The 27,440-nt window shown below is 42.0% G+C and overlaps 2 protein-coding genes across 3 annotated transcripts; one reads left to right on the top strand and one right to left on the bottom strand.

Moving 5' to 3' along the window:
• Positions 1 to 219: 219 nt before the first annotated feature.
• Positions 220 to 13,783, bottom strand: arpc4 (actin related protein 2/3 complex subunit 4). The gene is made up of 6 exons (XM_008105563.2): positions 13,630 to 13,783; positions 10,911 to 11,029; positions 3,339 to 3,450; positions 3,154 to 3,249; positions 1,801 to 1,971; positions 220 to 1,089 (listed from the first exon to the last, which is right to left on the bottom strand). The coding sequence occupies exons 1-6, from the start codon at positions 13,630 to 13,632 to the stop codon at positions 1,084 to 1,086; spliced, it is 507 nt and encodes a 168-aa protein (XP_008103770.1). The 5' UTR covers positions 13,633 to 13,783; the 3' UTR covers positions 220 to 1,083.
• A 326-nt stretch (positions 13,784 to 14,109) lies between these two features.
• On the top strand, positions 14,110 to 22,886 carry tada3 (transcriptional adaptor 3). Of its 2 annotated transcripts, none has more exons than XM_003217883.4 (9): positions 14,110 to 14,207; positions 14,734 to 14,965; positions 17,420 to 17,670; positions 18,660 to 18,765; positions 19,747 to 19,888; positions 21,110 to 21,213; positions 21,480 to 21,589; positions 21,732 to 21,917; positions 22,136 to 22,886. In XM_003217883.4, the coding sequence occupies exons 1-9, from the start codon at positions 14,131 to 14,133 to the stop codon at positions 22,326 to 22,328; spliced, it is 1,401 nt and encodes a 466-aa protein (XP_003217931.2). In that variant the 5' UTR covers positions 14,110 to 14,130; the 3' UTR covers positions 22,329 to 22,886. The 2 variants fall into 2 exon arrangements, with proteins under 2 accessions (XP_003217931.2, XP_008103764.1); XM_008105557.3 differs by lacking the exon at positions 14,110 to 14,207 and adding an exon at positions 14,236 to 14,393.
• Positions 22,887 to 27,440: the final 4,554 nt, after the last annotated feature.

Genomic DNA, 27,440 nt, shown 5'->3' with positions numbered 1-27,440 from the left:
AGACTCAAACACCTCGAGGGCTACAGGTTGAAGAGGCCTGTATTTTCTAGTACAACCCAAAAAGATTGAAAGTTTGAAATGGCCATTTGTAGCTCCATTGAAGACTGGCTAACTCTTAATTGCTGGGATATGGCAAGAAATGTAAAGACCTTCACAGGCAGCAAAGCAAAGTGCGGAAAGGACAGGCATACTGCAGAGATATTATTCAAATACAATTACTTCAGGAGGCAAGAAAAAAGGCTTTAATAATAGGGCAAGTAAGAAAGGTACAGCAAGTGCCATAGCAAAAAGAACCAAGAGTTACAGATTCCAGCTCCGTCCCATTTGGAGGGTCTAAGGCCTGGCCCCTACCATCACATCTCCCTCTGGCACAGGTAAGGAAAGGGGTAGAAAGGGTGAGAACAGGAGGCAGTGCTGTGCTCCAAATCCTCTGCTCCCTCTGTGAGTGAAGGAAGTTGGAAGGAGAGAGTGCGTTCTCCAAAAACTGGAGTGACTTGGCACCGGGGGAAGGGGGTTGCCATTTCCAGCAGCCAACTTGTGTACAAAGTCTGCTATTAGGGAAGGTGAAGAAGGCAATTACTCTATGGATCCTCCAGTTCGGAAAGTTCCAAGGCTGGCTGCCAACTAACTCAATGGAACAAATCAAGCCTCATTTCTCCTATTGTCACCGCATCATAGAGAAAGGCAGATTTTTGAAAACTATTAGAGGCGATTTCAGTACAAACAGCACCAAGCTGGAATTCTCACAACTACTTTTGCTGAGGATTTCTAGAACCAACAATTCCTCCCCCCACCTCACCGCAAGAACTTGGCCACCAGGAGACTGAAGCAGACAAATTACAGCAAGTGGTTTTAAAAAAAAGGACATCAAGTCGACATAGTCGTAAACAAGCACAGTTTTGTTCCAAAAATATTTAAAAAGCACCCTCCCCTCCCCTGGGCACACTGGCGAGCATGGTGTACATTTAGCTGGGACAGCCCCCGCAGGTCTGGCTGCTTCTCATCTCACTTCCAAACTGTGGCCTTCTCTGTAGGCTGTGCAGAAAGGATGAGAAAGCCAAGATGAGGACTCCAGCCCTTGGTCTAGAACTGAAAGAAAAAAAAAGAGAGATACTTAATCCAAAGGGTGAATTAATCCAAATGTTGTATACTGTTTCTCAGAGGATCACACTAATAATCTGCATATACATAACATGCAGGTTTTATGACTATATTCTCGAGAGGTTCGATTCTCTAAATCCCACATTTGTACTCCTCCCTCTTCTTGCATATCTCTCACTCCTTAATTCTTGTATTTTTATTTAATTGAAATAAATGGGTTAGTTCATGTCTCTTGGAATATGGAATCCTAAAAGTACCAATTAGATTCCCAATGAACCATTCAACAGAAATGAATCCCACTGCACAAACACATTCTGAATTACTGCTATGGCATTTCACAGCTCATTTCTGTAATGACTATGAGCAGTGAACAAAACAAAAATTATTTAATCAAGACTAAATGGTGAGCCTTTTAGCCAAAATAGGATTGAAACCGAACATTTCCATGTTTACAGACAATAGGAGCCTGTTACTTTTAAGAACATTTAGCATATACAGCATAGATTAAGATTCTCCTCTGTCTCTAGATAATTGTGGCTCCATGCAGCAGTCAGTGCTAATCCTCACTTTTAACATTACATCATCCCCCTTTTTTTACAATGGTATTCTGATAGCAAAGCACCCAAGCTCCAAAAATTGATTGATGACATTTAGCATGCCATCTACATGCCACTTTTGTGGTGCCTATAAGGCCCTTACATTCTTAAGAAACTCCTCGGCCACAATGCGAGCCCTGGCATTGACAGACAGCTTCATCTCGCTTATTTCCTTGTCAATTTCCTCCATAAAATGAATGACAAAGTCCACCAGCTTGTGCTTGTACATCTGCTCTGTATGGAAATTTGTGATCAGGAAACTAATGTCATAGCCCTGGGAGAAAAGAAAAAGCATAAAATAGGAATATGTTAAACAAAGATCCACACATTATTTCTCTTATACAATATTGATAAGTAATCCATCTTGTTCATGGTAATTAATACCTAGCCAAATAATGATGGGGTCTTCCTTCCAAGAGATCTTCATATATATGTGATGGGTATGACAGCAGAAAAAACAAGTGTAGGGTCTGAGCATTTGGATTATGACTGTGCAGACCAGAGTTTGAATTCCTGCTCAACCATGGAAATCCACTGGATGACCTTTGATAAGTTACACTCTCTCAGCCATAGAGGAGAGTGTGTGACTTATCCTCTAAAAATCTTGCAAAGCAAATTCCTAAGGCCTTAGAGTTGGCAAAAGTTAGAAATGGCTTAAAGGCACACAACAGATGGAAGTAGTGGGACCAATACAGCATAATTTGTGGTCAGTTTATGCCAGCTACAGAACCAATAAATCCATTAGCTGTAAATAACTTGAGATAATGGATTTGAGTACAGAAGCCTTATTTTACAAAAAGGTTTCTTGGGAAGACAGGAAGAAAAACATCAGCATTCTGGAAGAAGCAAATACCACAAGCCATGATCCTCTGACATCAACTTTGCTGGACTGGTCACGTTGTCCAAATGCACAATTATCATTTTCCAAAGCAATTACTCTACTATCAGCTCAAGAATGGAAAATGGAATGTCAATGGACAGGAAAAGATATTTAAAGTTGGGCTTAAAGCTAACCTAAAAAATGTGGAAGAAACATCAACAACTGGGAATCCCTAGCCCTCAAGCATTCTAACTGGAGGTGAGCTGTTATCAATGGTGCTATGAATTTTGAAGAGGCACAGAGGGTGAAAGGGCAAAATGTGCCAAGAGGAAGGCGCAACAAGGAAACCCTTGTCTGGACAGCCATCTGAAAATTTATGTCCTCACTGTGACAGACCATGCGGATCCAGAATAGGCCTCCACAGTCACTTATGAATCCACCACCATGATACTCTTGGAAGACAATCATACTTGGCCACGAGGAATCACCTATGATGATTACTAGTTTGTCAAGCAAATCCATATCAACACAATAACTGTTATGTGAGGAATAAAATAGCTGAGATGCTGTTGGTTTGTCTCAAACACAAAAAGAACATCTTGCATTTTGCCATTGCCTCTAATCAGGTCTCCTCACCTCCACTGGTTTCCGGCGTAAAATGAAGAAGTTCTCTGCTCTCATCATCATGAAGCGCATAAACTTGTGGCAGAGAATCTTCTCAATCTCATCAGCCTGAAAGAAACAAAAGGAAGAAACGTCAATGTTTCTCTAGGTCAGATTGCAGTGACCCTTTCACATTCTGTCTCCTGTATTTAGCTTACCTGCTTCACTGCAATGCTAACTCGGACAGAGTTGATGGACCCTTCAATGAGGACTTTTTCTTTCTCATTTCTGCTGATGATCACTGGCTGCAACAGTAGCTCCTTGCTGCTCCTAAAAATCCCAAAGACAGACATACTGCATCAGAGATTTAAGCGTATATTGCACTCTACTTCGAAAAGTCTTCAGCAGAACATAAACCACTGTTAATAACCCCACTTCTATCAATTTAACTTCTATTTCTAAATATAAGCTGCTCAAGGATACTTCATCATATATAGTCATGTATAAGTCATCTCATGGGCAGGTTTTAGGGGAAAATATGGATTTCTTTATGACCTGTGGGAAAGTTGAGGGCTACTCCATAGAGAGGGGAAAGCAGCAATGCTGACTCTCAAATTAAGGCTGCCTTGACATCATTTCCCCATGCAGGCATTCAAAAGACTAAAAGAAGTGCCATGATGGAGAGTAAAGAGAGTGAGTACTTTTTAAAGGTTCTCCTAGGATGAGCTATGCTCTTGCCTTTCACCAGGGGATGATTCCATTTTTATAAGAGTTAAAGTACACTACTCACATGACCTGTAGATAGGTTGACCCATGGTTTTTTGGTTTGATTTTTTACTAAAATGCCTGGACTTATACATGAGTATATAGGGAATATTAAAAATTACCTCTCTGGGTAACACCTTTGGGGGAATAATCAGCAGGCATCTGTAAACCAAATACTGAAATTGTAAGGATGAAACAAGCCATTTGTGCAAAAAAAGAAGAAGAAGAAGAAGCAAGATTTAAGTGTTGTTGGTATGTGGATGCAAACTACGAACAATATCAAAAAAACAGTTTAACCCTTTTAGCTGAGGAGTGTACAACAGGCTGTGCTGATAGAGGAAAACCAGGGCAGTTTGACAAGCTATCAATTTCCCTGGACTGACGGCTACCTTTGCCTGATAGCTAGCTTTGCCTAGGGTTAGCAAATCCCTCCCAACAAAAAAAACCCCAGAACTACCACCAGAGCCCAGACAGATCACCTAAGGCGGTCCCCTGGTCACAACTCTGGAATTTCCCAAAGAACCAAACTAAATTCTCTTTCTCAAACATTGGCCATTCACCCACTAAGTATGCACAAACACTACACTTTCCCTTGACCCAGCCACCTATTGCCCCAATCTGGGAATCTCAAGGGACACATGTCCCAGCTTGCTTTCTTTCCCAGTCACCCCTCCCCCCCCCCCACCCACCCACCGAGGCTATACATGAACGGAGAGCAAACATCTTCTGTGCAACCAATCCCAGTTTATTCCATGCACCAATTACAAACTGTAAATGAATGTATTTTTGAACTAACAGGATTGCGGATCATAATTCGCCCCATCCATAAATTGAAATGAATGTACTTTTGAACCAATGAGATTATGAACCGTAATTTGCAATCACAGCACATGCCTACTCTTTGTAATGGCTGTAAATGTCTATAAAATATCTAGGATTGCAACTGAGAGACATGCCAGATTTGGGATTTTGTTGTCCCCTGTTATCTGCCTTGGTCACTGTGGAATAAATCAATTTCTGTCAAATCATTGAGTCTGATTGGAGCTCTAGCAACCCAGGGGACCTGATGTTTCAGACAACACTAGCTACCTCTAATCAGAGCTTGGTAATATTTTCTTTTGACTAACATTTCCAGACCCAGCCCAGCCCCTGCCTCCATCAGCATGGTCATCAATCACATTCCTGGAGTAACATTAAAAAAATAAATTCCTGCTCCAAAATACACTCATCTTTCAGCAAATTAGCAATGGGGTAGTTGATCTGAAAGGCAGTGGGTAGAGGATGTGCAAGATACAGTGAAGAGCCTTTATACTGCTAATCACATTTCCAAGGGTGCTGATGAAAGTCTAGAATAAAACTCAAGAGTGCTTCAATATGGCCAAGTGATTGCAGGCTTAGAATAGAACACAATTTTTCAACTTCCTGAATGTACTGAAGAAACATACTAAACGACTTTGCTTTTACCAGTATTATGAAAAAAAATGTTGCAAGGATAGAAATAGAATAAATATGTACTAGGATCTTTCAAGACAGAAATAAAATTTTCATCTTACTGCTGCTCAGTCAGTTGACACACCCTCATGAATCACACTGCATTAGACATATTTGCTTTTTGATACTGCTGATTTAGTTCAGAGTTGAATTTAAGTGGTTTGCCCTGGTAATTATTCTTACGAGTCAAGAACATTTTAAACAGGAAAATGACTGGAGATATTCTCAAAATGTAGAAGTTATGAGGCTTTTTCACAATTTCAGATGGTTATTTTTAAACCTCTTATTTTAAATAAAAGCACTCTGCTTAAAAAAATCAAGTTCTTGTGATTATGGAAAGACTCAACCAGTTTTTACTAAAGAACTACAAAAGGGCTTAAATTTTCATGCATTATCCAGTTTTTCCTGTCTCCATATAACAATGTTTCTTCTCTCTGAAATCTGTAGCAGGAAAATCTTAATTTGAAATTCTACAAGAACTATCCCTACAAATACAATTTTACCATACTGCAAAACATGAACATTTGATAAATTAAATCTAATCAGCTTCATAAAATACATTTAGCTATCCCTATATGTGGAGCAGAAAGCCTATATGGTGTAGTGATCTGAGCGTTGAACTATGACCTTGGAAGTAAGGGTTTGAATCCCATCTCAGCTACGAAAACCCAACAAGTGATCTAGGGCAAGTCACAGTCTCTCGCCCTTAGAGAAAATCATTGACAATCTCCTTCTGAACAAGTCTTGTCAATAAAATCTTTTGATATGGTTAAGGTCATCATAAATTAGAAATTACTTGAAGGCACACAACAACATATATGGAGCCATTTTCCATGAATAGCAAGCAAGAAATGTTGGAAACAGGCTATTGAAAACTACATACCATACGTTGCTTTTATTATTACTGGAAAAATAATTAAGTCTATGTAACCACAGGAGCCTTGAATAATCTTTAAAAGATGTTTTATCAAGTTCCCCCTCTTTGAGATCAAGATATTAACAAGAGAAAACTGAATACAGTGCAGATAAATCAAATCTTCCTATTCCTGCAGCAAACAGAGTCTACATCACGTCAGTTACAAAACAAAACACAAGAATGCTTCAATTCAAGTAGTAACACTAGAAAAGCAACATTATTTCAATCCTACTCATTATTTCCCTTATTAATCTTCAAATGTCATTTTAAAAATGTAAGAAGAGTGCTATAGGATCAATACAGCATTTAATGATATCCACAGAAAGGACAAGCAAGACAGTACCTGCAGTTCTCTCTTCTCCCCCACCACTCTCCTAAAACACTCTCCACCAATTAAATTCTCTGTAGCCCATCAGTGAGCCAGCAAAATCAAAGGATATGGATCCCCAGGGATGCTTAAGAGGGCTCTATTATTGTCTGTTCAGCAGCGAGTTTTTTTTTTAGCAAGATTTTGGAAATATATTTTTAACAAGAAACAGTATGTATTTTATGGAACTGTACTGTTCATTATTTTAAAGTAGTTGTTAAAATGGTTTTGATTACATTATTTATTTCTTAATCTTATTTTTTACTATGTGTTTTTATTTTAACACAAGATTGAAGAAGACAAGTGAAAAGAATTAGGAAAACCACTGCTATAGAAACAAGGCTATAGGACTTGTTATAGAAACACTGCTATAGAAACAATAACTGGAGATGTAGTGCTAGTAAATGATCAATACTGTACTTCCTTTCTCAGGTCTCTTTCTAGACATTCCATACATTCTCTTTCATGACTCCACCGCACTGAGTTTCCACTTTTGTAATTCATTTTAATCTTATTCCTCTGCTCCATATATGTTGCCTCTGCTTCTACAATACATTTCTTTCATATTGTAAGAGCCCTTTAGATTTGCCTCACCACATTTCAGCACATGCACAAATGTTTCTCAAAGAATTGTTTAGAGCAATGATTCTCAACTTTTAGATAGTGGTGTCAAACTCATTTTCATTGGGGGGGGGGGGGCGTATTAGCCTCATGGTTGTCGCCAAGGGGCTGTTGAATCCATGGACAAAGAATGTGAGGATCCCAAGGGACACCTTTTTTTTAACACAGTGGTAAGTGCTTGTTAGTTTTTACCCAGTTTGGGTCTCTAGGTGTTACTGAACAATAACTCTTACCATTTTCAATTATCTGCCATGTGGTTTGGGGATAATGAGAATTGAGACCCAACCACACATGTGGCTTTGTGGTTGAGGATAGATTAAAGGATATTTTAAAATTACACATCATGCCCACAAGCCTGGTACAGTAGAGTCTCACTAATCCAAGCTAAACGGGCTGGCAGAAGCTTGGATAAGCGAATATCTTGGATTATAAGGACTGATCAAGAAAAAGCCTATTAAACATAAAATTAGGTTAGGATTTTACAAATTAAGCACCAAAACATCGTTATACAACAAATTTGACAGAAAAAGCAGTTCAATACGCAGTAATGTTATGTTGTAATTACTGTATTTACGAATTTAGCACCAAAATATCACGATATATTGGAAACATTGACTACAAAAATGGCTTGGATTATCCAGAGGCCTGGACAAGCGAGGCTTGGATTAGTGAGACTGTTATGGTTGAGCCTTATGGCTCTGATACTGGGAGACGAGGTCGTAAGACTCCTCGAGAGTCAGATTCTCTTGAGGAGCGCGAAAGGAAACGGCTCCGGGACTTATTTGCAGAACCAACAGACGAAGACTCTTTTGAGGGTTTTACCGAGGGAATGGAGGAAGAGATGGTTAGCTCAGAGGAGGATGACATGGAATGGACTCGTGTAAGGGAGGATTTGGGTGTCACCGGCAATGATAGCATGGGAGGCGACTGGCGGGTTGCAGGATCGGACCCGTGGACGGGCTGGAGGGATGGAAAGGGATCCACAGCTGGGGATGCTGTGGGGCGTAGTCAAAGGTGTTTTAGCTCTGATGAGGATGATGATGATGAGGCACCTGGAATTAGGGTAACAGCTGACAGCGATGAGGAGTTGTGAACTGGCATAAAATGGGGTTTAGAATCCAGGGCTAATTGCGTTGGGCATGGTAATCTGGACGAACGCTTGGGCTCTTGTTGGGAACTTCCTGAAGACGGGTGTGATTCGTTTGTTGAATACCTTGGACCTCCGTCGTCTTTTTGACGGACATTAATTGACTACTCTGGAATGACGCTGGACTGACTGACTGACTACGACCTCGGACTATCCCTTCTGTGGCTATCGGTGGAACTTGTGAACTAAAGACGTCTGTACCTGGCTTTCGACCTCGGACCGGATTGGGACCTTGCTGACCGTTGCTACCCTGATTGATGTGCCTGGATCCGGATTTCGCTCGTTGCACGGAGGAGTAACAACCTTAGTTACTCATTTGTAGCTTTTGAGTAGCAGAGAGGAATCTGCTGCCAGTTATTTATGTTTCATTGAATCTTTGTTTATCAACTTTTGTTTGTTTAAATTGCCAGGCTGAAGTAAGCATTTTTGGTTTAACCCGGATTAAATTCCTGTTTAATCCGGTTTATCTTTCGAACCGCTTTTAGTACCAGCGGAGTCTTTTTTGTATCTTTTCACACTGAAGGCAAGTGTTTGCCTAGTCCTTTGTTTCTTACGGGCATTTTTAGTTCTGTAACTTTAATAAACTGTGTTGAACTTTATTTGGTGGCGTTCTGTCTTTGACAGAGACTCTACTGTATTTAAATTCAAACACACACAACCTCTCTCCTGACTAGACAGAACAAACTGCAACCTTCCAGATGTTACAGTAGCCCAACCCCCATCAGTTCTAATCATTATGTCCAATGACGAGGAATATGGGAATTGTAGTCCAACATCTTGAGGGCCATCTAAAATGACAAGAACATCAGCCTTGGCCTTGTCTTTCTCAACTGCTGAGTACGCCTGTCCTGTCTGGCAAAAGTCTGGCCATGCAAAGCAGGTGGACATAGCACTAAACGAAACATGCAGAATCATCACAGGATGCCTTAAACCTACACCTGTTGATAAACTCTACAAGTTAGCTGGCATTGCCCCTCCTGACGTGTGACGGGAAGTCGCTGCTAACTGCGAGAGAAAAAAGGTCGAACATTGTGAAAGCCACCCACTGCATGACTATCACCCTCCTCCCACCAGACTCAAATCAAGGAAGGGCTTCATGAGAACCACCACTCCTCTTGATGTTCCTCCAGCAGCAGCAAGGGTGTCTCTCTGGGCAGCTAAACCTGGCAATTCTAACTGGATGGCCCTCCATGAGGGTCTTCCTCAAGGGGCAAACCAAGAATGGGCAACTTGGAAGTCCCTAAACAGACTGAGAAGCGGAGTGGGCAGATCAAAAGACAATCTGGCAAGGTGGCACTACCTGGAGGAATCCTCCACCTTGTGTGACTGTGGAGCAGAACAAACAACTCCGCATATGTCTGCTTGCCCACAATGCCCTGCCTCATGTACGGAGGAGGAGTTGTTTAAAGCTACGGACAATGCAGTTGCTGTTGCCCGCTTTTGGTCCAAAACTATTTAGTTGCTTGTGATTTCCTTCCCCCCCCCCCCCCCCCCCCATCATTTTGAAATGTATTTGTCGTGCAATGCTTTTGACACGAAATAAAAAATCTAAAATGACATTGTAAGTTAGATTCGGCCCACGGGACTTGCATTTTACACATGTGCTTTAGTCCCTAGACATTTATTTATTTATTTATTTATTTATTTTGGTGATTTTTATCCTGCCTTTCCCCACTCAAGGGCCCAAGGCAGATAACAGAATTTATAAAATACACACAATATAAACATTAAAGCAATACATAATACCTAATAAAACCAAATATTCAACAGTGCTTGAAAAAAAAAAGTTAAAATCTATTAACATAAAACTAAAAATCCTAAAGCCAGGGTTCCTAAAAGTGCCATCATCTATTTATTTCAATAATTTCAATCAGCTGAAAGCTTTCTTTAAAAAGAATGTTTTGAAACTTTTTCTGAACTCAAGCAGGGTATGGGCAGATCTAATTTCCCCCGGGAATGCATTACACATTAGAGGTGCAGCACGGAGAAGGAGCTTTCCCTTGAAAGCTTGAGGTGTAAATTGGAAGAAGCTGCTGTCGACATCAGGATCTCCTCACTCGATCTCAGACAGCCTGCCGGGTTTTAACCGTCAGAAGTACTGTGTCAATGAGGGTGGCCTGGGAAGTTGTAGTCAAACAGCATTGAGGGACTCATATGTTGGGAATATAAAGACATTGGTATACACTAGGATTTGGTTCCAACACACCACCTACCCCCATGGGTATCAAATTCTGTGGATGCAGAAATCCCATTATATGCAATGGCGTGGTAGAATTTTTTCCTTATATAAAATGGCAAAATCAAGGTTTGCTTTTTGGATTTTAAAATAATATTTTCAAGACATAGCTACAGCATATGTGGACATGGAGAGCTGACTATTTTGTAGCTAAATCCTTTCTGGGGGGGGGGGGGAGGCACAGTGACAACAACAACCTCTCCTCAAGAAATAATAAAAGGTTGCACAGTTTCCTCCTTCTCCTCACCTGACTTCCACCTCAGGCTTGTTGTGCCGCTCCACCACCTGAGACGAGAAGTTCTCCAGGCACATGGCAGCCTGCAGGGTAGCACGTACGGCATTGAGATAGGGACGGAGGGTGGCGGTCTGCAAAGAAGGAAAGACAAAGGCATCAGATGCTGCAAGTTCCTCTTTAGGTCTCCATGATGACACACCTTAAAAACAGCCCACATCCTCCCAGTCCAATCAACCTGTTAACAAACATTTGTTCTCTACTACCAGCCTACACTGTTCTCCAGTGCAGTTTTACGTTTGTATTTTTTAATATACAACATACATTCATGTAGAAGTCCACCTTGCATGTAAGATGCAGGCAGATTATGAGGCCAAAATTCTTGATTCTTATATGATCCAGTGATATGTTGAGGGTTATTCTGCAGAGAGGAGAAAGCACCAATGCTGCCTCAGAGAGTTAGTCACCTCTGACTGCCATTCTCATACCCAGATATTCAAAAAGCAGCAGGCCAGTAAAAGGCATTGATTGATGCTTCTTTTAGGTTCACCCAGAATGTACTATGCTCTTGTCCTTTCCTGCTCTACTGAAAGTTCCTTTTTTGATTGGAGTTAAGGTACAATATTCACTTTGACCCATGGAAAAGTCAACAACAGGTTTTGGGGGCTGATTTTTTGACAAAAATTTCTAGACTTAGAAATGCATAAAGAGTATGCATTTTAATGGTTTCTGTTTTCATGTATTTTAATTACATTGTATCCTGGCCTTGAGGAGGGGTAGTTAAGAAATAAAATTAATTCTGTTATCATGACACTGATCTATGGATAAGCAGACTTAGCTTTTGCAGGTTGATTTTTCTACCAGAGTTGAAATCCATAACACCTGGAGGGCCCAAGTCTGGTCTAGAAGTATCCATGAATATATAAGGAATATGTTTTAATGGTTTACATTTTTTGTATTTTAATAATGTTGTTTCCTGGCCTTGAAGAGAGGCAGGAAAGAGATACAATTTATTATATTGTTGTTATAACATTGATCTGTGGATATTATTATATTGTTGTTATTACATTGACCTGTGGATACCTCAATTCAGGTTTTTGGGGATGATTTGTTTACTAGACGTATATATTAAATCTAGTAAACTTACTGTAAGTACAGGAATTGTAGGAGTTGAAGCCCAAAACACCTGGAGGGCCAAGTTTGCCCAGGCCTGATCTAGACACTATACTCCTTTTGATGCAGCCCAAAATCCCATTGGCTTTTTTAGCTGCTGCATCACACCGCTGGCTCCTGTTCAACTGGTTGTCCACAAAGATCTTTTTCACATGGACTCTTATCAAGCCACACATCACCCATCCTGGATCTTTGCATTTTGTTTTCTCTGCCTAAATGTAGTATCTTATATTTGTCCTTGATGAAATTCATTTTCTTAGTTTTGGCTCAGATGTCTAATCTGCGATGGTAAAAATGAATTCTGATTCTGTCCTCTGGAGTATTAGCTATCCCTCCCAATTTGGTGTCATCTGCAAACTTGAAAAATACGCCCTCTAAACCAGGCATGGGCAATCTTTGGCCCTCCAGGGGTTTTGGACTTCAACTCCCACAAATACTTAACAGTCGGCTGTTTGGAATTTGTGGGAGTTGAAGTCCAAAACCCCTGGAGGGGTGAAGATTGCCCATGCCTGCTCTAAACCTTCATCCATGTCTTTAATACAGATGTTGAACACTATTGGGCCCAGGGTAGAACTCTGCAGAACTCCACTAGTCACTTCTTTCCAGGATGAAGTGGAACCATTAATGAACAAACTTTGGGTTCGGTGACTTAACCAATTACAGAACCACTGGGTTGCTGTGAGTTTTCTGGGCTGTATGGCCATATTCCAGTAGCATTCTCTCCTGATATTTTACCTGCATCTGTGGCAGGCATCCTCAGAAGTTGTGAGGTCTGTTGGAAAACTAGGCAAGTGGGGTTTATATATCTGTGGATTGTCCAGGGTGGGAGGAAGAACTCTTATCTGCCTGAGACAAGTGTGAATGTTGCAACAGGCCTGCTTGATTAGCATTCAATAGCCCAGCAGCTTCAAAGCTTGGCTGTTTCCTGCCTGGGGGAATCCTTTGTTGGGAGGTGAAGCCATTGAAAGGAACAGAGGTTTGTGAATCATTAACACAGAGGTATTATATCATTAACACTACGATATTATTATTAGCAGCAGCACTATTATATTATCCCATTGCTATTACAGTAGAGTCTCACTTATCCAAGCCTTGCTTATCCAAGCCTCTGGATAATCCAAGCCATTTTGTAGTCAATGTTTTCAATATATCGTGATATTTTGGTGCTAAATTCGTAAATACAGTAATTACAACATTACATTGCTGCGTATTGGACTACTTTTTCTGTCAAATTTGTTGTATACCATGATGTTTTGGTGCTTAATTTGTAAAATCATAACCTAATTTCATGTTAAATAGGCTTTTCCTTAATCCCTCCTTATTATCCAAGATATTCGCTTATCCAATCTCCTGCCGGCCCGTTTAGCTTGGATGAGACTCTACTGTATTCTGTTAGGAACCCTGAGGGAAATATCGCAAGAGCCTCTCCCTTGGACCTTCTCCTTCGTCCATTGACAGCCCTTCCCTCCTTCTCTTTGGTCTCGCTTTCCGCCTGGTCCAGCCTCGAGGCCTCCTCTCCTCAGCCCTCCACCCACCAAGGCCCTTCCACCCACTGACTCACCATGGCAGCAAAGGCGACAGAAGCGGCGGCAGCCTCTCAGCTTGGTCCCCAGTACGGAAGCGGAAGCGACCCCCGCCAAGAAAAGATTTTCCTCCGCTTCCGGAATATCGGGACTGATCCAAAATCGTTCTGCGGGGGTATCTGTATATGAAATAGCATCGTTCCCGCCTTTTAATTCGCTCCCGTTGTTGAAATAAGCCGCAAGATCGTTTCAGTATGATATTACAACCGAGGTAGATACCCACTCTAAAGTAGAACAGCTGCTACTGAGTTCGCTCATTGTTCCTTTCCAAGCAACCACCTCCCTTTTTCTAAATTGGTACAACCCAACCGAAGGCCGGCTTCCATATTTGGAAACAAGAGAGTGCGTGGGCGGGGCTAAAAGGAGCAGCCAACAGGGAGAGACGGGAGGGGGAGGGGGGAGAAAAACCGGAAAGCTGCCGCCCACAGAGATTGGTTCAGAGCCCACGGAGGCGGGGCAATAAGCGGAGCGGCGGGCCAATGAAAAGGCGGCAAAGGGGACCGGAAGTGGGGAGCGAGTGGCGCCGAGGAGGAAGCGGAGGAGGAAGTCTAATGCGGTAGAGCTCATTTGTGTAGATCCCCCTCCCCCTCCCCCTTCCCGGAACCGGAAGCCGCCCACACCAATCTCCCCCTCTCCTTCCAGCGCCCCCTCCTGGCGTTCCTTTGGGCTCTCTTCCCTTCCATTCATCTTCAGCCTCGCATCTCCTCAGCCACGCTGTGTTTCCATTTGAATGCCTGCTCTGGTCAGTTCTGCAGAAACAGGACCCTTCCATGCTGCCGCCTTCATATCAGCTTTTCTTCCTTTGCCCTTTTAGCCCTTTCCCTCAAAGCGATGCTTCCCATTCTTCTTCAGATCCAAATGCATGTCCTTTGCTTCTAGCTGCTGCTAGCTATTCCTTGTTGTCTTTTTAGTTATGTCTGCAAAGCTGTTTCTTAACTATGAATAACTATCACTGTTAGTGTCTCTTCTCATGACAACTTCCTGGGCCAATTTCTAGCTGTCATATTGATTTCTTCATCCTCTTATCTCTTTCTGATTGTTGCACCTGCCTCTGTTGCACTTGTTGCTTTTCATTTTTGCAGGACCATCACCACCCCCACCAGCAGCATGTCTGAACTCAAAGACTGCCCCCTTCAGTTCCACGATTTTAAGTCCGTGGACCACCTCAAAGTGTGTCCCCGCTACACCGCTGTCTTGGCCCGCTCGGAAGATGATGGGATTGGCATTGAAGAACTCGACACCCTGCAGCTGGAGCTGGAAACGCTGCTGTCTTCTGCCAGTCGACGGCTTCGTGTGTTGGAGACAGAGACACAGGTCAGGCCACAATTTGGAATGGTTTAGAGCAGGGCTTCTTATAATAATAATAATAGCTTTATTTTTATATCCTGACACCATCTCCCTGAAGGGATTCAGGGCAGCTTATAAGCAGGACCAGGACCAGCAACAACAGAGTTTACCAGTTAAAAACACATTTACAAACATAACAAACAAATAACAATCTAATTAAATAATGTAAAAAGAGCAGAATATAAAAAACAACATTAAAATGAGTCAAAACAAACCTCAATAACAAGAAACAGGAATAAGCTGGGCAAGATAAAAAATTAGAGAGGGCTGGGTGAGGGCTTATGCAAAAAGCAGTTTATAGGGCAGGGGGGGGGGAGTAAAGTGCTGAATTCAATCAAACAATTAATTTGGGCTGGGCATTCATGAACAGGGACCTAACCATTCTCAAATTCATACTGGCACATCCAGGTTTTGAGGTCCTTGTAGAAAGTGGACAGCGTGGGTGCTAGCCTAATCTCCCTGGGGAGGGAGTTCCAGAGCTGGGGGGCTACCACTGAGAAGGTCCTCTCTGTCATCCCCACAACCGTGCTTGTGACGGCGGCAGGAGCGAGAGAAGGGTCTCCCCGGCAGATCTTAGGTCCGCACTGGTTCATAGGGGAAAATGTGGTCGCGAAGGTAGGCAGGACCCGAACCATTTACTGTACTTTGAATTGGGACCAGAAATTTATTGGCAACCAGTAGAGCTGTTTTAATAGGGACATCATCCGCTCCCTATAATTAGCTCTGGTTAGCAACCTGGCTGCTAATCTTTGCACCAGTTGTAGTCTCCTGGTCATCTTCAAAGGCAGCCCCATGTAGAGGGTGTTGCAGTAATCCAATCTAGGTGTCACCAAGGCTTAGTTACATCTTAGACTTTTTCCATCCACAGCAACTTCCCGCCTGAATTTTTTTTATTTATGTAGAATCATAGAGTTGGAAGAGACTTTGTGGGCCATCCAGTCCAACCCCCTGCCAAGATGCAGGAAAATTTCATTCAAAGCACCCCCTACAGATAGCAATCCAGCCTCTATTTAAAAGCCTCCAATGAAGGAGCCTCCACCACACTCCGAGGCAGAGAATTCCACTGCCGAACAGCTCTCACAGTGAGGAAGTTCTTCCTCATGTTCAGGTGGAATCTCCTTTCCTGAAGTTGGAAGCCGTTGTTCCACATCCTAGCCTCCTGGGCAGTAGAAAACAAGCTTCTCCCTCCTCCCTATGACTTCCCCTCAATAATAATAATAATAATAATAATAATAATAATAATAATAATAATAATAATAATTGTATTTTAATATCCTGTCACCATCTTCCCGAAGGGACTTGGGACGGTTTACAGGCAAACCAAGCCCAGAGCATACAAATGAAATTTACGAACTAAAACGCAGTTAAAACATCATAATATCTAACATTCAGTTAAACAATTAGAACAGCAAGGTATAAAAAAGTTTTTAAAAGTGTATCAAAAGCAACGTCAATAGCAAATTACATGAAAACAATAATAAATTACACAATGTTAACAAATTTAATATACAAATATGAAAACAGTATTAAACATCATTAATATTAAAAACATTTCAAGTTAAAACCATAAAAGCATATAAAACCATAGCACCCCCTGACTAGATCTTAAACACCTTCTTCCTTAAAAGCCTGCCTGAATAAAAAGGTTTTAGCCTGCTGCCGGAATGACAGCTGGGAGAGGGCCATTCTGGCTTCTCTGGGAAGAAGGGAGTTCCTGAGTCGAGGGGCAGCTACTGAGAAGGAAGGCGCACACTCTCGTTCCCACCAACCGAGCTTGAGATGGAGGTGGGACCAAGAGAAGGAATGGCCTCTCCTGAAGATCTCAGAGCTTGGGCAGTTTTGTACAAGGGGATGTGGTCAGCTGAAACATTTTCAGCAGAGTAAACACTACATGTTGTTGCTAACAGATTTGTGTAAATGGGTGGTATTCAGAAACTTTTTAAAGTTGTCAAATATTTTGTGACCCAAACATTGAGTTAAGGGGACCTATTTGGGGTCAGGACCCACAGTTTAAGAAGCAGTTTTTTAGAATATCGCTCCAAGGCTTCCTATTCTGGTTATGTACTTTTTTTAAAAAGCAAGGTTGTTTTGTAGTAATAATAATAGTATTAATAATACATTTGTTAACCCACCTGGGGTACAACATTTTTAAAACAAAAATATTTTGTAAGGCTTCTCTGTGGCTGTCATATCAAGTATGCTATAAAAAGAGTAATTCAGTGTAGTGGTTGCTGGGACAAAGGACAGTTCAGAGGTCAAAAATGTTACTCAAAGACCTTTATATCCCCCTGCCATCATGGCCATTGACTAACATCTGGATAATTTTGGAAGTTTTATTCCAAAATTATATGTTGAAGCTTTATTGGGCTCTAGACATCTTCTTAACAAAGTTATTGTGATACTGCTTTTTGTTTTGTTCAGATCCTGACAGATTGGCAAGACAAGAAAGGGGACAGGCGCTTTCTGAAGCTGGGAAAGGAGCATGAGGTGGGCACACCTATCAAACATGGAAAACCCAAAAAGCAGAAACTAGAAGGCAAAGGAGGCCACAGCACAGGACAGGGCCCTGGCCGGCCTAAATCCAAGAACATACAGCCTAAAATCCAAGAGTATGAATTCCCAGATGACCCCATTGATGTGCCTCGTATTCCCAAAAATGATGCCCCTAATAGGTATGTAGGAGAAATGTTTCCATAATCTTGTTTATGCATATATATTGTTATGAGAAAGAAAGAGTTTTGAGAGGACCTTACCTCTGCCAGCCAGCAGTTCCCAACCCTGATTTACAGTCTAGTGAGGTAGACAATTATTACTATCTCTGAAATTACTGTTTCTGATATGAATAGAGATTTAATCTTAGTCAGCACACCATCTGTGCATGCTACTGAGGGACAATCACTTCCTCCTTAATGCATCTTAATTTCTGTTATCCATTGGTGAGGTAAAGCTGGTTGCTGAAGTTCAGTATTTGGAGACTCACATGATTTCCTCTAGTACTTTTTGTGTGGACAGTGAACTCAAGTATACAATCATGAAAAAATAGCAGAGAAAGGCAGTAGAATACTGCCACTTGCCTTTCTTCAACTTGATCTTGTTTGTTCAAAGTGAGGACTAGATTCCTGTTCAGAAAAAGTATTTTTCTGTTATCCAAATCAGAGGTGGGAAACTTTTAGCACTCCTTATATTTTGAATTAAAATTTCCATAATCTACTGTTGGCCATGCTTAGCTGGAGCTTCTGGATGCCTGAGTTCAAAATGTATTTGAGGGTGTATTATTTTCTTCTGCTGGACCAAACAATGTGCTGGCTTGTGAATGACACTAATAAGGCTGGTGTTACTATTCATGTCTTCATAGCTCCCCCTGGTGTGATGTCTTCCAGACAGGTTGGATTAAAGCTCCCACAGTTTTCAGCTACAGCGACTATTGGCCCTGTTGATAATGGGAGATGGAGTCTAACCTGTTGAGGGGAGAAGTGGACTAGGGAAGGCTGGTCTTAGTGCAGTATCAAAGTTGTGTTCCTTCCCTCGTGGCTTCTTAGGGTGCCAGCCAGAATGAATTTAGACTGCACTGTGTTGGCACTTTCCTCTTCCGGGGGAAAAAAATACCTGACCTGAACCTTTGCTTGCTTCTCAGTGTTTGTGTTCTGCCTTTTGTGTACAGGTTCTGGGCCTCAGTTGAGCCATATTGTGCTGACCTCACTAATGAGGAGGTACGTACCTTAGAAGATCTCCTCAAGCCTCCTGAAGATGAAGCTGAACACTACAAGGTACATGAGATAATGGCACTTCATTCCAACTATCAGTCAGTTCTGGGTTTTATTCAAACTGTCAGCCAGTTCTAATTCACCTTGCACCTCCCATGTTTCCCATCATATAGGCCTTATCATATAGGGGTAATGTACGTTGCCTCCCTTTCTGCCATCTGATAGGGGGAGGGAAAGGGTGCCATCCCCATTGTATGATTAGGGGCAGAGTGAGGGTGCGTGGGGCACCACGAGCCACTCTGTGTGCTTTTCCTTATGCGGCGCAACGGTACAGCCCATAAGGGCCGTATGAAGCGGTTGAAAGGCTGCCTGGCAGCTGTTGGAGAAAGCATGTTGGATGCCCCTGGAGGAGGCGGCGAATGAGGGCAAATATGAGTCTGAAGAGACACTTATAGGGCGTTTAGTCCCACCCCCTTCAACCAGGTAGGAATGCACAATCAAGTCACTCCTTGATGACCATCCAGCTACTTCTTAAAATCCAATAGAGAGGTTTAATCACTACAGAAGTGGAGTGCTGGTGCCTTTCAAGTGTAGGTACTATTATAACTTTTATAATTTGCACAATTTGTTCATTGAGTTACAGTAATTCTCAATAAAATTGATACATTTTTAATTATGAAAATAAAAAAAGTTTGCATTGATGCTTGTGATGAACCGAATGGGGTGGCTATAGAGGAATCAATTGTAGTACATAAAAATGTAAGGGAAAAAATTCCAAACCTCATTTATACAGTAAAGAGTATATGAAACACATATATTATACATATTATATATATACTGTATTATATGAAATTCTTGTAAGGGGTTGGTTTAATCTCCGGTTGGCTAGTAAAACTGAATTACTGTGTTGCAAAAGGATGCATGCCTAGTAAGCGTGTCACCAACATGAAAAGGTACAAAAACTCTGGTTTAGACTTTTACCAGAATGCTTTCCCTTTAATCCTCTGAGCTGATTCTTTTAAATGTGTTGTTCTTCCCTTGTAGATCCCACCCCTGGGGAAGCATTATTCCCAGCGTTGGGCCCAGGAGGACATGTTAGAAGAGCAGAAGGATGGGGCTAGGGCAGCAGCTGGTGCTGACAAAAAAAAGGGCATCTCTGGACCACTGACAGAACTGGACACTAAAGGTATCTATGGAATCTCACTGAAAATTAATGTATCTAAAATACAATTTCTTCTTTTCTGGAACAGTCTAAACATGTGTAGCTCAGTTCCTGATCTTTATGGCAAGTAGACCTTTGAGGTGTTTCTTAACTTGCCTTGAAGTCCATCAACATTTAGAAGTTAGAGTTGTCCATCTCCACACGTTAGTTTTTCAGTGAAGGTTTTTGGGGTGAAAGGGTTTAGGATTTGAGAGATAGATTGCTTGGCAGTTCATTCAAGTGGGGATGGAAAGTAGGCCTATCCAGTCAATTTTAACTTGTGAATTTTAACCTGCAGGGTGAATTTTAATCTGTATTTTATCGGAGCACATTGTTATATGTATTTTCGTAGTGTTTTTTTATCTTGTTGTTTTTACCATGTTGTACTGAACTTCGAACCACAAGAAGAGGCGGGTAATAAATAAATAAATATTAGTATTACTACTACTATCCCCACTATCAGATCTCTTCAATCTATAGCGCTCCAGATATTTGTGCCTCCAACTCCCAGAAGCCCTAGCCAACTTGTTCAATGGTTTGGAATTCTGGAAGCTGATTTCCAAAATGCCTGGAAGGCCATAGGATGAATATATTGTTGCAAAATTTACCTCTCATCAGCTTTTGCTAGTACAGGTAGTTCCCAAGTTACAAACATCAGACTTGCAAACTACGCATAAGTAAGAACAGGAAGTGAGAGAAATCTACCCCTAGAAAGAGGAATTTACTTCTGAAAGAGTTATCATGAAAAGGTGTCTCCACTGAAGCTTCCTCACCAATCTTTCTTTCCACTAGAAACAATTTTTTTCAAAATCCAATTATCAATTTGGCTAAAGTTACACTTTTAAATGTACCTCTTCTGAATTACATACAAATTCTACTTAAGAACAAACCTACAGAACCTATCTTGTTCATAACTTGGGGACTGCCTGTATAGGTAGTGACGAGAGAAGATGGGAATTGCAACTGAATAAGATCTTGAGGACCATATATTTACATCGTTCAGTAAAAGGTGATTTCCTTTTGTTACATGATGTTCGCAGGACTTAAATTTCCTTCCACCCCGCAGTGGCACAGAGAGAATCCCAAATTCCCCCATTCAGCAATTATCATTGCATCTATGCCTGACCTTCTGTACAATGCTCTCATATTTTTTGTATATAACTAATCCATCTGTTCTAGCTCTTCACTTTGTTTCCTTTTCCCCAGATGTTGACGCCTTGCTGAAGAAGTCAGAATCCCAGCATGAACAGCCTGAAGATGGCTGCCCCTTTGGACCCCTGACCCAACGCCTCTTGCAAGCACTAGTAGAAGTAAGCAACAGAAATCCAGAGCTGGCCCTTTTTGTTAGCTCCAGTATGTCTTAATTTCCACCAGGATGAGGTTTACCTTTTTGAGTCTCTTTTGAGAGAGAAAAAGCAGGAAATAAATAACCAGTTGAGATACCCAAATTAGGGTAAATCTGGTGCCCTTCAGATGTTTTGGTTGACAACTCCCAGAATTCTTGACCGTGAGTTATAATGTGAAACCGGGTTCTCTGCTATTCCTCTAAGAATTTTTTCACTCATTCTCTATATAGGAGAACATCATTTCCCCTGTTGAAGATTCCCCTATTCCTGAAATAGCAGGCAAAGATTCTGCAACTGATGGAGCTAGCACTTCCCCCCGTAGCCAGAACAAGCCCTTTAGGTGAGTGTCTATACAACTTTCAGTGAGAGAAATTGACTTTTTAAATACAAAATATCTGCCCATTTGTTGCCATGGTATGCCTTTCAGAGAGAAAACACCAAGTATGTATGATTCCCATCTTATCTTCCTCTCCCCTCTGCAGCGTACCCCACACCAAATCTCTGGAAGGCCGCATAAAAGAAGAGCTGATTGCTCAAGGTCTGTTGGAGTCAGAGGACCGACCTGCAGAGGACTCGGAGGATGAAGTGTTAGCTGAGCTGCGAAAGAGGCAGGCTGAACTCAAAGCCTTGAGCACACACAACCGAACTAAGAAAGTGGAACTCCTTAGGTGAGGTCATAGGATCCTAGATTTGGAAGAAACAGCTTTTTAAAGCTTTGATCATCCCACTCCTTTGCCTTCTTGGCCTTGGAGATAACTGCATTTTTATTGCTTTATATTGGGGGCTTTGTACTGAAGCTAGTTATGAATGGATGAATGGTTGACCTGAGGAATGAGCGTACCATATTGTGATGGAAACGCCATTTTCTTTTCTGTTCCCTTCCCAGGTTGGCCAAGGAGGAGATGCATCGGCAGGAGCTGCGGCAGCGTGTGCGCATGGCAGACAACGAAGTCATGGATGCCTTCCGCAAGATAATGGCAGCACGCCAGAAAAAGCGCACCCCAACCAAGAAGGAGAAGGACCAGGCGTGGAAGAGCCTCAAGGAACGCGAGAGCATCCTTAAACTACTTGATGGCTAATGGTGCCATCTTTGGACAAAAATGGCAGGCTCCTCCATTTGAACCATAGTATGAGAGGTGTTGGTTGCAAAGTCAGACTTCAGCATCTCCCTTGGTTGGCTCATCAGCATCCTCTTTGGCCATGTTGTAGTCAAGAAATCCAGGCAAGATTTGGCTTCACACACAATGGTGAGAGGGGAACCTGGAACATTGAGAGGTGGTAATCCCACCTTTCATCTTTGACGAGACCTTTTGTTGTGCTGGTTAACCTCTACACAGGACTTTTGCATCTCATTGACTGGTGTTCGAGACAAGAGCATAAACTGGGAAGTGGGTTTAAGGGATTGCCTTGGATTGTTTTAATTTTTTTCCATTTCAGCTACTGCCTGCTTTCTGCAGGCAGCTGGAGAGGCTACAAGCACAATTAATGCCATATGCAGGAGCAAAATTCTCTAACTGCCCGAATGCCACACATATGGAAACAAACTGTTTATTGACCCTTACCTGCACTAAGGCATGCCCTAATCCAATAAGTTTTGGACCTAAGCGTGCATTAAAGTGGCCAGTGAAACTCCAAAACGTGTGTTTCCTATGTGGTGTAAGCTAGTGTCTGCACTACCCAGCTTTGAACAGCAGAGGGAACTCGGTTTCTCTTGCCAGGTTTAAGCTGAACTCTTCACTGTTGATTTGTAAATTATGGTCGGAGTGGAGCTGAGGATATCAGTGCTGCATTGTGAAAAAGTCTTTCTGAGTCTACTAGGCAGCTCTAATGGTGCGGCCTTATTTCCTGTTCTGCTTAGCCTCTTCCTGTGGTGGTCACAATAGGTCACACACTTTCACTTCTGCAGAAGGCCTTGGCCTCTGTGGCAGCTGAGCACAGAAGTGTCCTTATGTTCATGAGGCAAAAGGACTGCACCAAGGAGCACATGCAGAAGTACAGGTACAAGGGGGTTGGCAAGTGGAGGGAACTGCTTGGCATTTCAGGGAACATTTTGGACTAAGTGACTTGACTCAGCCTGCGTCCATTCCACTCACTGACACAAATTGGTGATGGAATTGTAGGGGTCTGAAATAATCAAAAATACCAGTAATAATAAATTTATTACCTACTTCCCTTTGCAGCTCAAGATGGGGTACAATACTGTTAAAACAAAGAGATAAATCACAATTAAAATACAAGATAGACAGTTAAAATGCAGGATACAATTTACTGATGAATGCAGATCAAATTCAAAAGCTAAAATTGATTGGGTTGGCCTGCTGGAAATCAGTTTTAAGTTTGGCATTGTTAAAGCAATGGTATTCCCCATAGTAACCTATGGATGCAAGAGTGGGCTATAAGGAAGGCTGAGCGAATGAAGATAGATCCTTTTGAACTGTGGTGTTGAAGGAAAATTCTGAGAGTGCCTTGGACCACAAGAAGATCCAACCAGTCCATCCTCCAGGAAATAATACCCGGCTGCTCAGTGGAGGGAAGGATATTAGAGGCAAAGATGAAGTACTCTGACCCCATAAGGAGAAGACAGGAAAGCTTGGAGAAGAGAATGATGCTGGAGAAAATGGAAGGAAAAAGGAAGAGGGGTCAACCAAGGGCAGGAAGGTATTCTTGAAGTGACTGGCTTGACTTTGAAGGAACTGGGGGCGGTGACAGCTGATAGGGAGCTTTGGCGTGAGGTGGTCCATGAGGTCATGAAGAGTCAGAAACAACATCAATAGGGGAGAGGCCCCTTCCAGTTTTCCCAGGATCTATGTTTTGCTTCTGACATGACTAAAACAAACCCTATTAAGCCTATTAAGTCGGAGAGCTGAGAATTAAAATAGATTATCTATGGAAAGAGCAGCATGGAGAACATTAAATCTACAGCATGAGGAAAATGAACCTGCCCAACAGAAATTGGGTGAATGGCCCAAGGCTGTTTCCTGCAGACTGTGTGTGGGCAGAACTTGTCAAAAAGACTGTCAATCTTGACAGCTAAATATCTGGCCAAGTTATTTTAAGTGGGGGACACACACAGTCAGGGAATGGTACTGAGAAATGATGTCAGGGATTCTATCTGCTCTCCCACGCTTACCTTAGTTTCACCTTAGGACAGTGATTCTCAATCTGTGAGTCCCCAGATGTTTTGGCCTTCAACTCCCAGAAATCCTAACAGCTGGTAAACTGGCTGGGATTTCTGGGAGTTGTAGGGCAAAACACCTGGGGACCCACAGGTTGAGAACCACTTTCTTAGAATGTATTTATTCCTTTGGCTGTGGTCCTCCAGATATTGTAAATATTGCAGTTCTTGCTGTCCCTTAACTCTTAGTTACGTTGCCTAGATCTGATGGGAGCTGATGTCCATAACTAAAGGAAGGCCATATGTCGCTGTAGCTCAGGCATGGGCAAACTTTGGCACTCTAGTTGTTTTGGACTTCAACAATGCCTACTGCAGCTGATCATAACACACTGCTCCACAAAGATCTCTGATCATGACTGGTCATTACATCTAGTTAGAACAAGGTGATAGGACCAATTCATGTTGGGTGTTGCTTTTAAATTGGAGACGTAGCAACTGTTATACCTCCTGTCCACATCCACCAACAATGCCACAGGTTTGATTGTCCAATGATTTTTTTTTTTTGAAGTATATTTGGGATCCTTTCTTCTCCCTCAAACAACAGGAGATTTCAAAAATGTACTGCTATGTCTGCTTGGGAAAGTTTTGAATTAATTGGGTTTCTACATAGCATAAAATATATTTGGAACAGCTAGAAATAAGAAAGGAAGAGGGTGAGAGAGTGAGGAGGAAGATACGCTTTTGTGGGTGGATCAAATGTGTTCTTCCTATGCAAATTGCTGTCAATGCGGAGTCTCAATGCCATGCTCCCAAAGTGTCCGTAAACCCTTGACTACAGGAATGACTGATTGTAATTGTGGCTTTTTTTGGTAAACACTGTGAGAAGGGTAGGTGTATAAAGAATGGGAAAGTGTATAACACGCTTTCTGAATATGCTCAGATTAAATTCCCTTTGCTACTACTAATTTGAAATTAGGGATTGAAAAGGCACATAGAGCCAGCCCACCTTGTGCCTTCCTACCAAGCAGAATTTAAGAATGAACCACTGCTTGTAAAGTCCTGGATTTGGGACAGAGATGAGACGAAGGGGGAAACTCTGAATAGATGTTTTGCATGAATGAAACAGGGAACAAGGATTAAGAAGCAGCAGAACATTCTACAATGGATCATGAAGCAATATGTTATCTGCAATGCTTAAGGAAGGAAATGTTCCGGGAATCAATTTCTGTGACCAGACCATGAATGTGGAATGACTTGTGCATTGCTTTCGGCTTGCGCTGTTGGAGTTGAAAGGCAATAGGAAGAAAATTTTAAACCTGGACAGTGTGCATATACCATCATGGTCTACTGACTGAGCCTCCTAACTGTGCCAAGTGTCCTGCCATAACAATTGTCAGACTCTGCTCATGAGGACCAGAATTTTGTATTCAAAGTATCATCATAGGCTATCACTCATGGCTGAGTATGATTGCCTTTGAAGTGTAACATCCAGCAATGATCAAGATGAATTGTGTTGTCGAAGGCTTTCATGGCTGGGATCCACAGGGTTGTTGTATGTTTTTTGGGCTGTGTGGCCATGTTCCAGAAGTATTCTCTCCTGACGTTTTGCCCACATCTATGGCAGGCATCCTCAGAGGTTGTGAGATATGAATTGATGAATTGGTCTGCTTTTTAGACTATTGCATGCCTTTTGTCTCTCCACCTTAAGCTAATGTTGCTATACCAAACAGAAGACGAAGCATACTGTATCTGGTGGTTAAGCTATAGGCCTGGAGGTATCTCTCTCTTCACCCACTCCAATGAGTCATCTTGGCCTATTTGTTATTTCAGTCACCACATTTTCACTGACTGATAAGGATAAAATGGGAGAAGAGTTCTGTGAATACCACAGAGAGCTAAAAAGTCATGCCTGAACCCTCACTAGAAGCCAAGATTAATAAACCGGGGCTGTCATACTTTGGTCATATCATGAGAAGAGATTACTCACTAGAAGAAAAAAAACATGCTTGCTTAGGTAGAAGACAACAGTAAAAGACCCCACTAGAGGTGGATAAATTCAACTAAGGAAATTGCCATCCATGCAAGACCCGAGCAGGACGCTTAGCAAGATCTCTTGGAGGGTTGCCATTCTTTGCCAGAAGTCAAAGTGGGCTTGAGAGCACCAGTAACAAAAGTGGACCATTTGGTCTCCTTTGATCAGAATTAGGGGATCTCTGCCCACTCCAGTTCCTCTGAGATAAAACTTCCACATCCCCTTCTCAGTGGCCATCCCTTCACTTCTGGGAGCTTAAGTCTCAAACGCCAGGAGATCCACAGGTTTCCCAGTCCTGCTTTAGAGGAAGGGCAGAATACAAATACCAACCATTAACTACCAGTTTTACTAAACAGTCCAGTAGCAGTTGGCCTCTGGAGCCAGAGAAGTATTGCCCAGCGGCTGGGGAAGAAGTTGTGGCCTTCTAGATATGAAGGACACACATGTCCAGAATCCCTGACAATTGCTTCATGTTACTGAGGATGTTGGAAGTTTCAGTCCAATATTTGTAAAACCAGCAGTTTCTCTGATTTTACATATCAGTCGTAGTGAAGGAAGAAGTTAGGTAGCTGGGGATTGATTCGATCTGGGCTTTAGCCCTAAAGGTTACAGACATTCTGGTTTGATTGCTGTATAATTAGTCAGGTAGCCTTAGCCCTTCCTTGCAGATTGCTGGAGTATTGGAAAGAAAGAGGCAGACCTTTTTGCTAACCAGTCCCCGGGGGTACTGAACAGGTTTCTAAACAAGAAAGGGTGCTTGAGATCGAGTTAGTACTTATTGCTGAGTAGGCACACCAGATTTGTGAATTTAAAAGCACAACAGTGAGCCGGGGATGGGATGGAGAGATGACGCAGAGCTATTTGAAACTACCGTATTTACTTGAATCTAATGCTCACCTTTTTTAAAACTAAATGACCTTGTCAAAATTAGGTGCACATTCAATTCGCGTAATATGGTTTATAACGGTAAAAGAAGAAATAATAGAGGAAATTTTCCAAACATGGAGAATGGACATGGAAATTGAGAGGGAAGATATACAAAGG

Source organism: Anolis carolinensis, chromosome 2, assembly GCF_035594765.1.
Source record: "Anolis carolinensis isolate JA03-04 chromosome 2, rAnoCar3.1.pri, whole genome shotgun sequence".
NCBI classification, from domain to species: Eukaryota; Metazoa; Chordata; class Lepidosauria; order Squamata; family Dactyloidae; genus Anolis; species Anolis carolinensis.
This window is presented reverse-complemented; position numbering and strand designations above follow the sequence as displayed.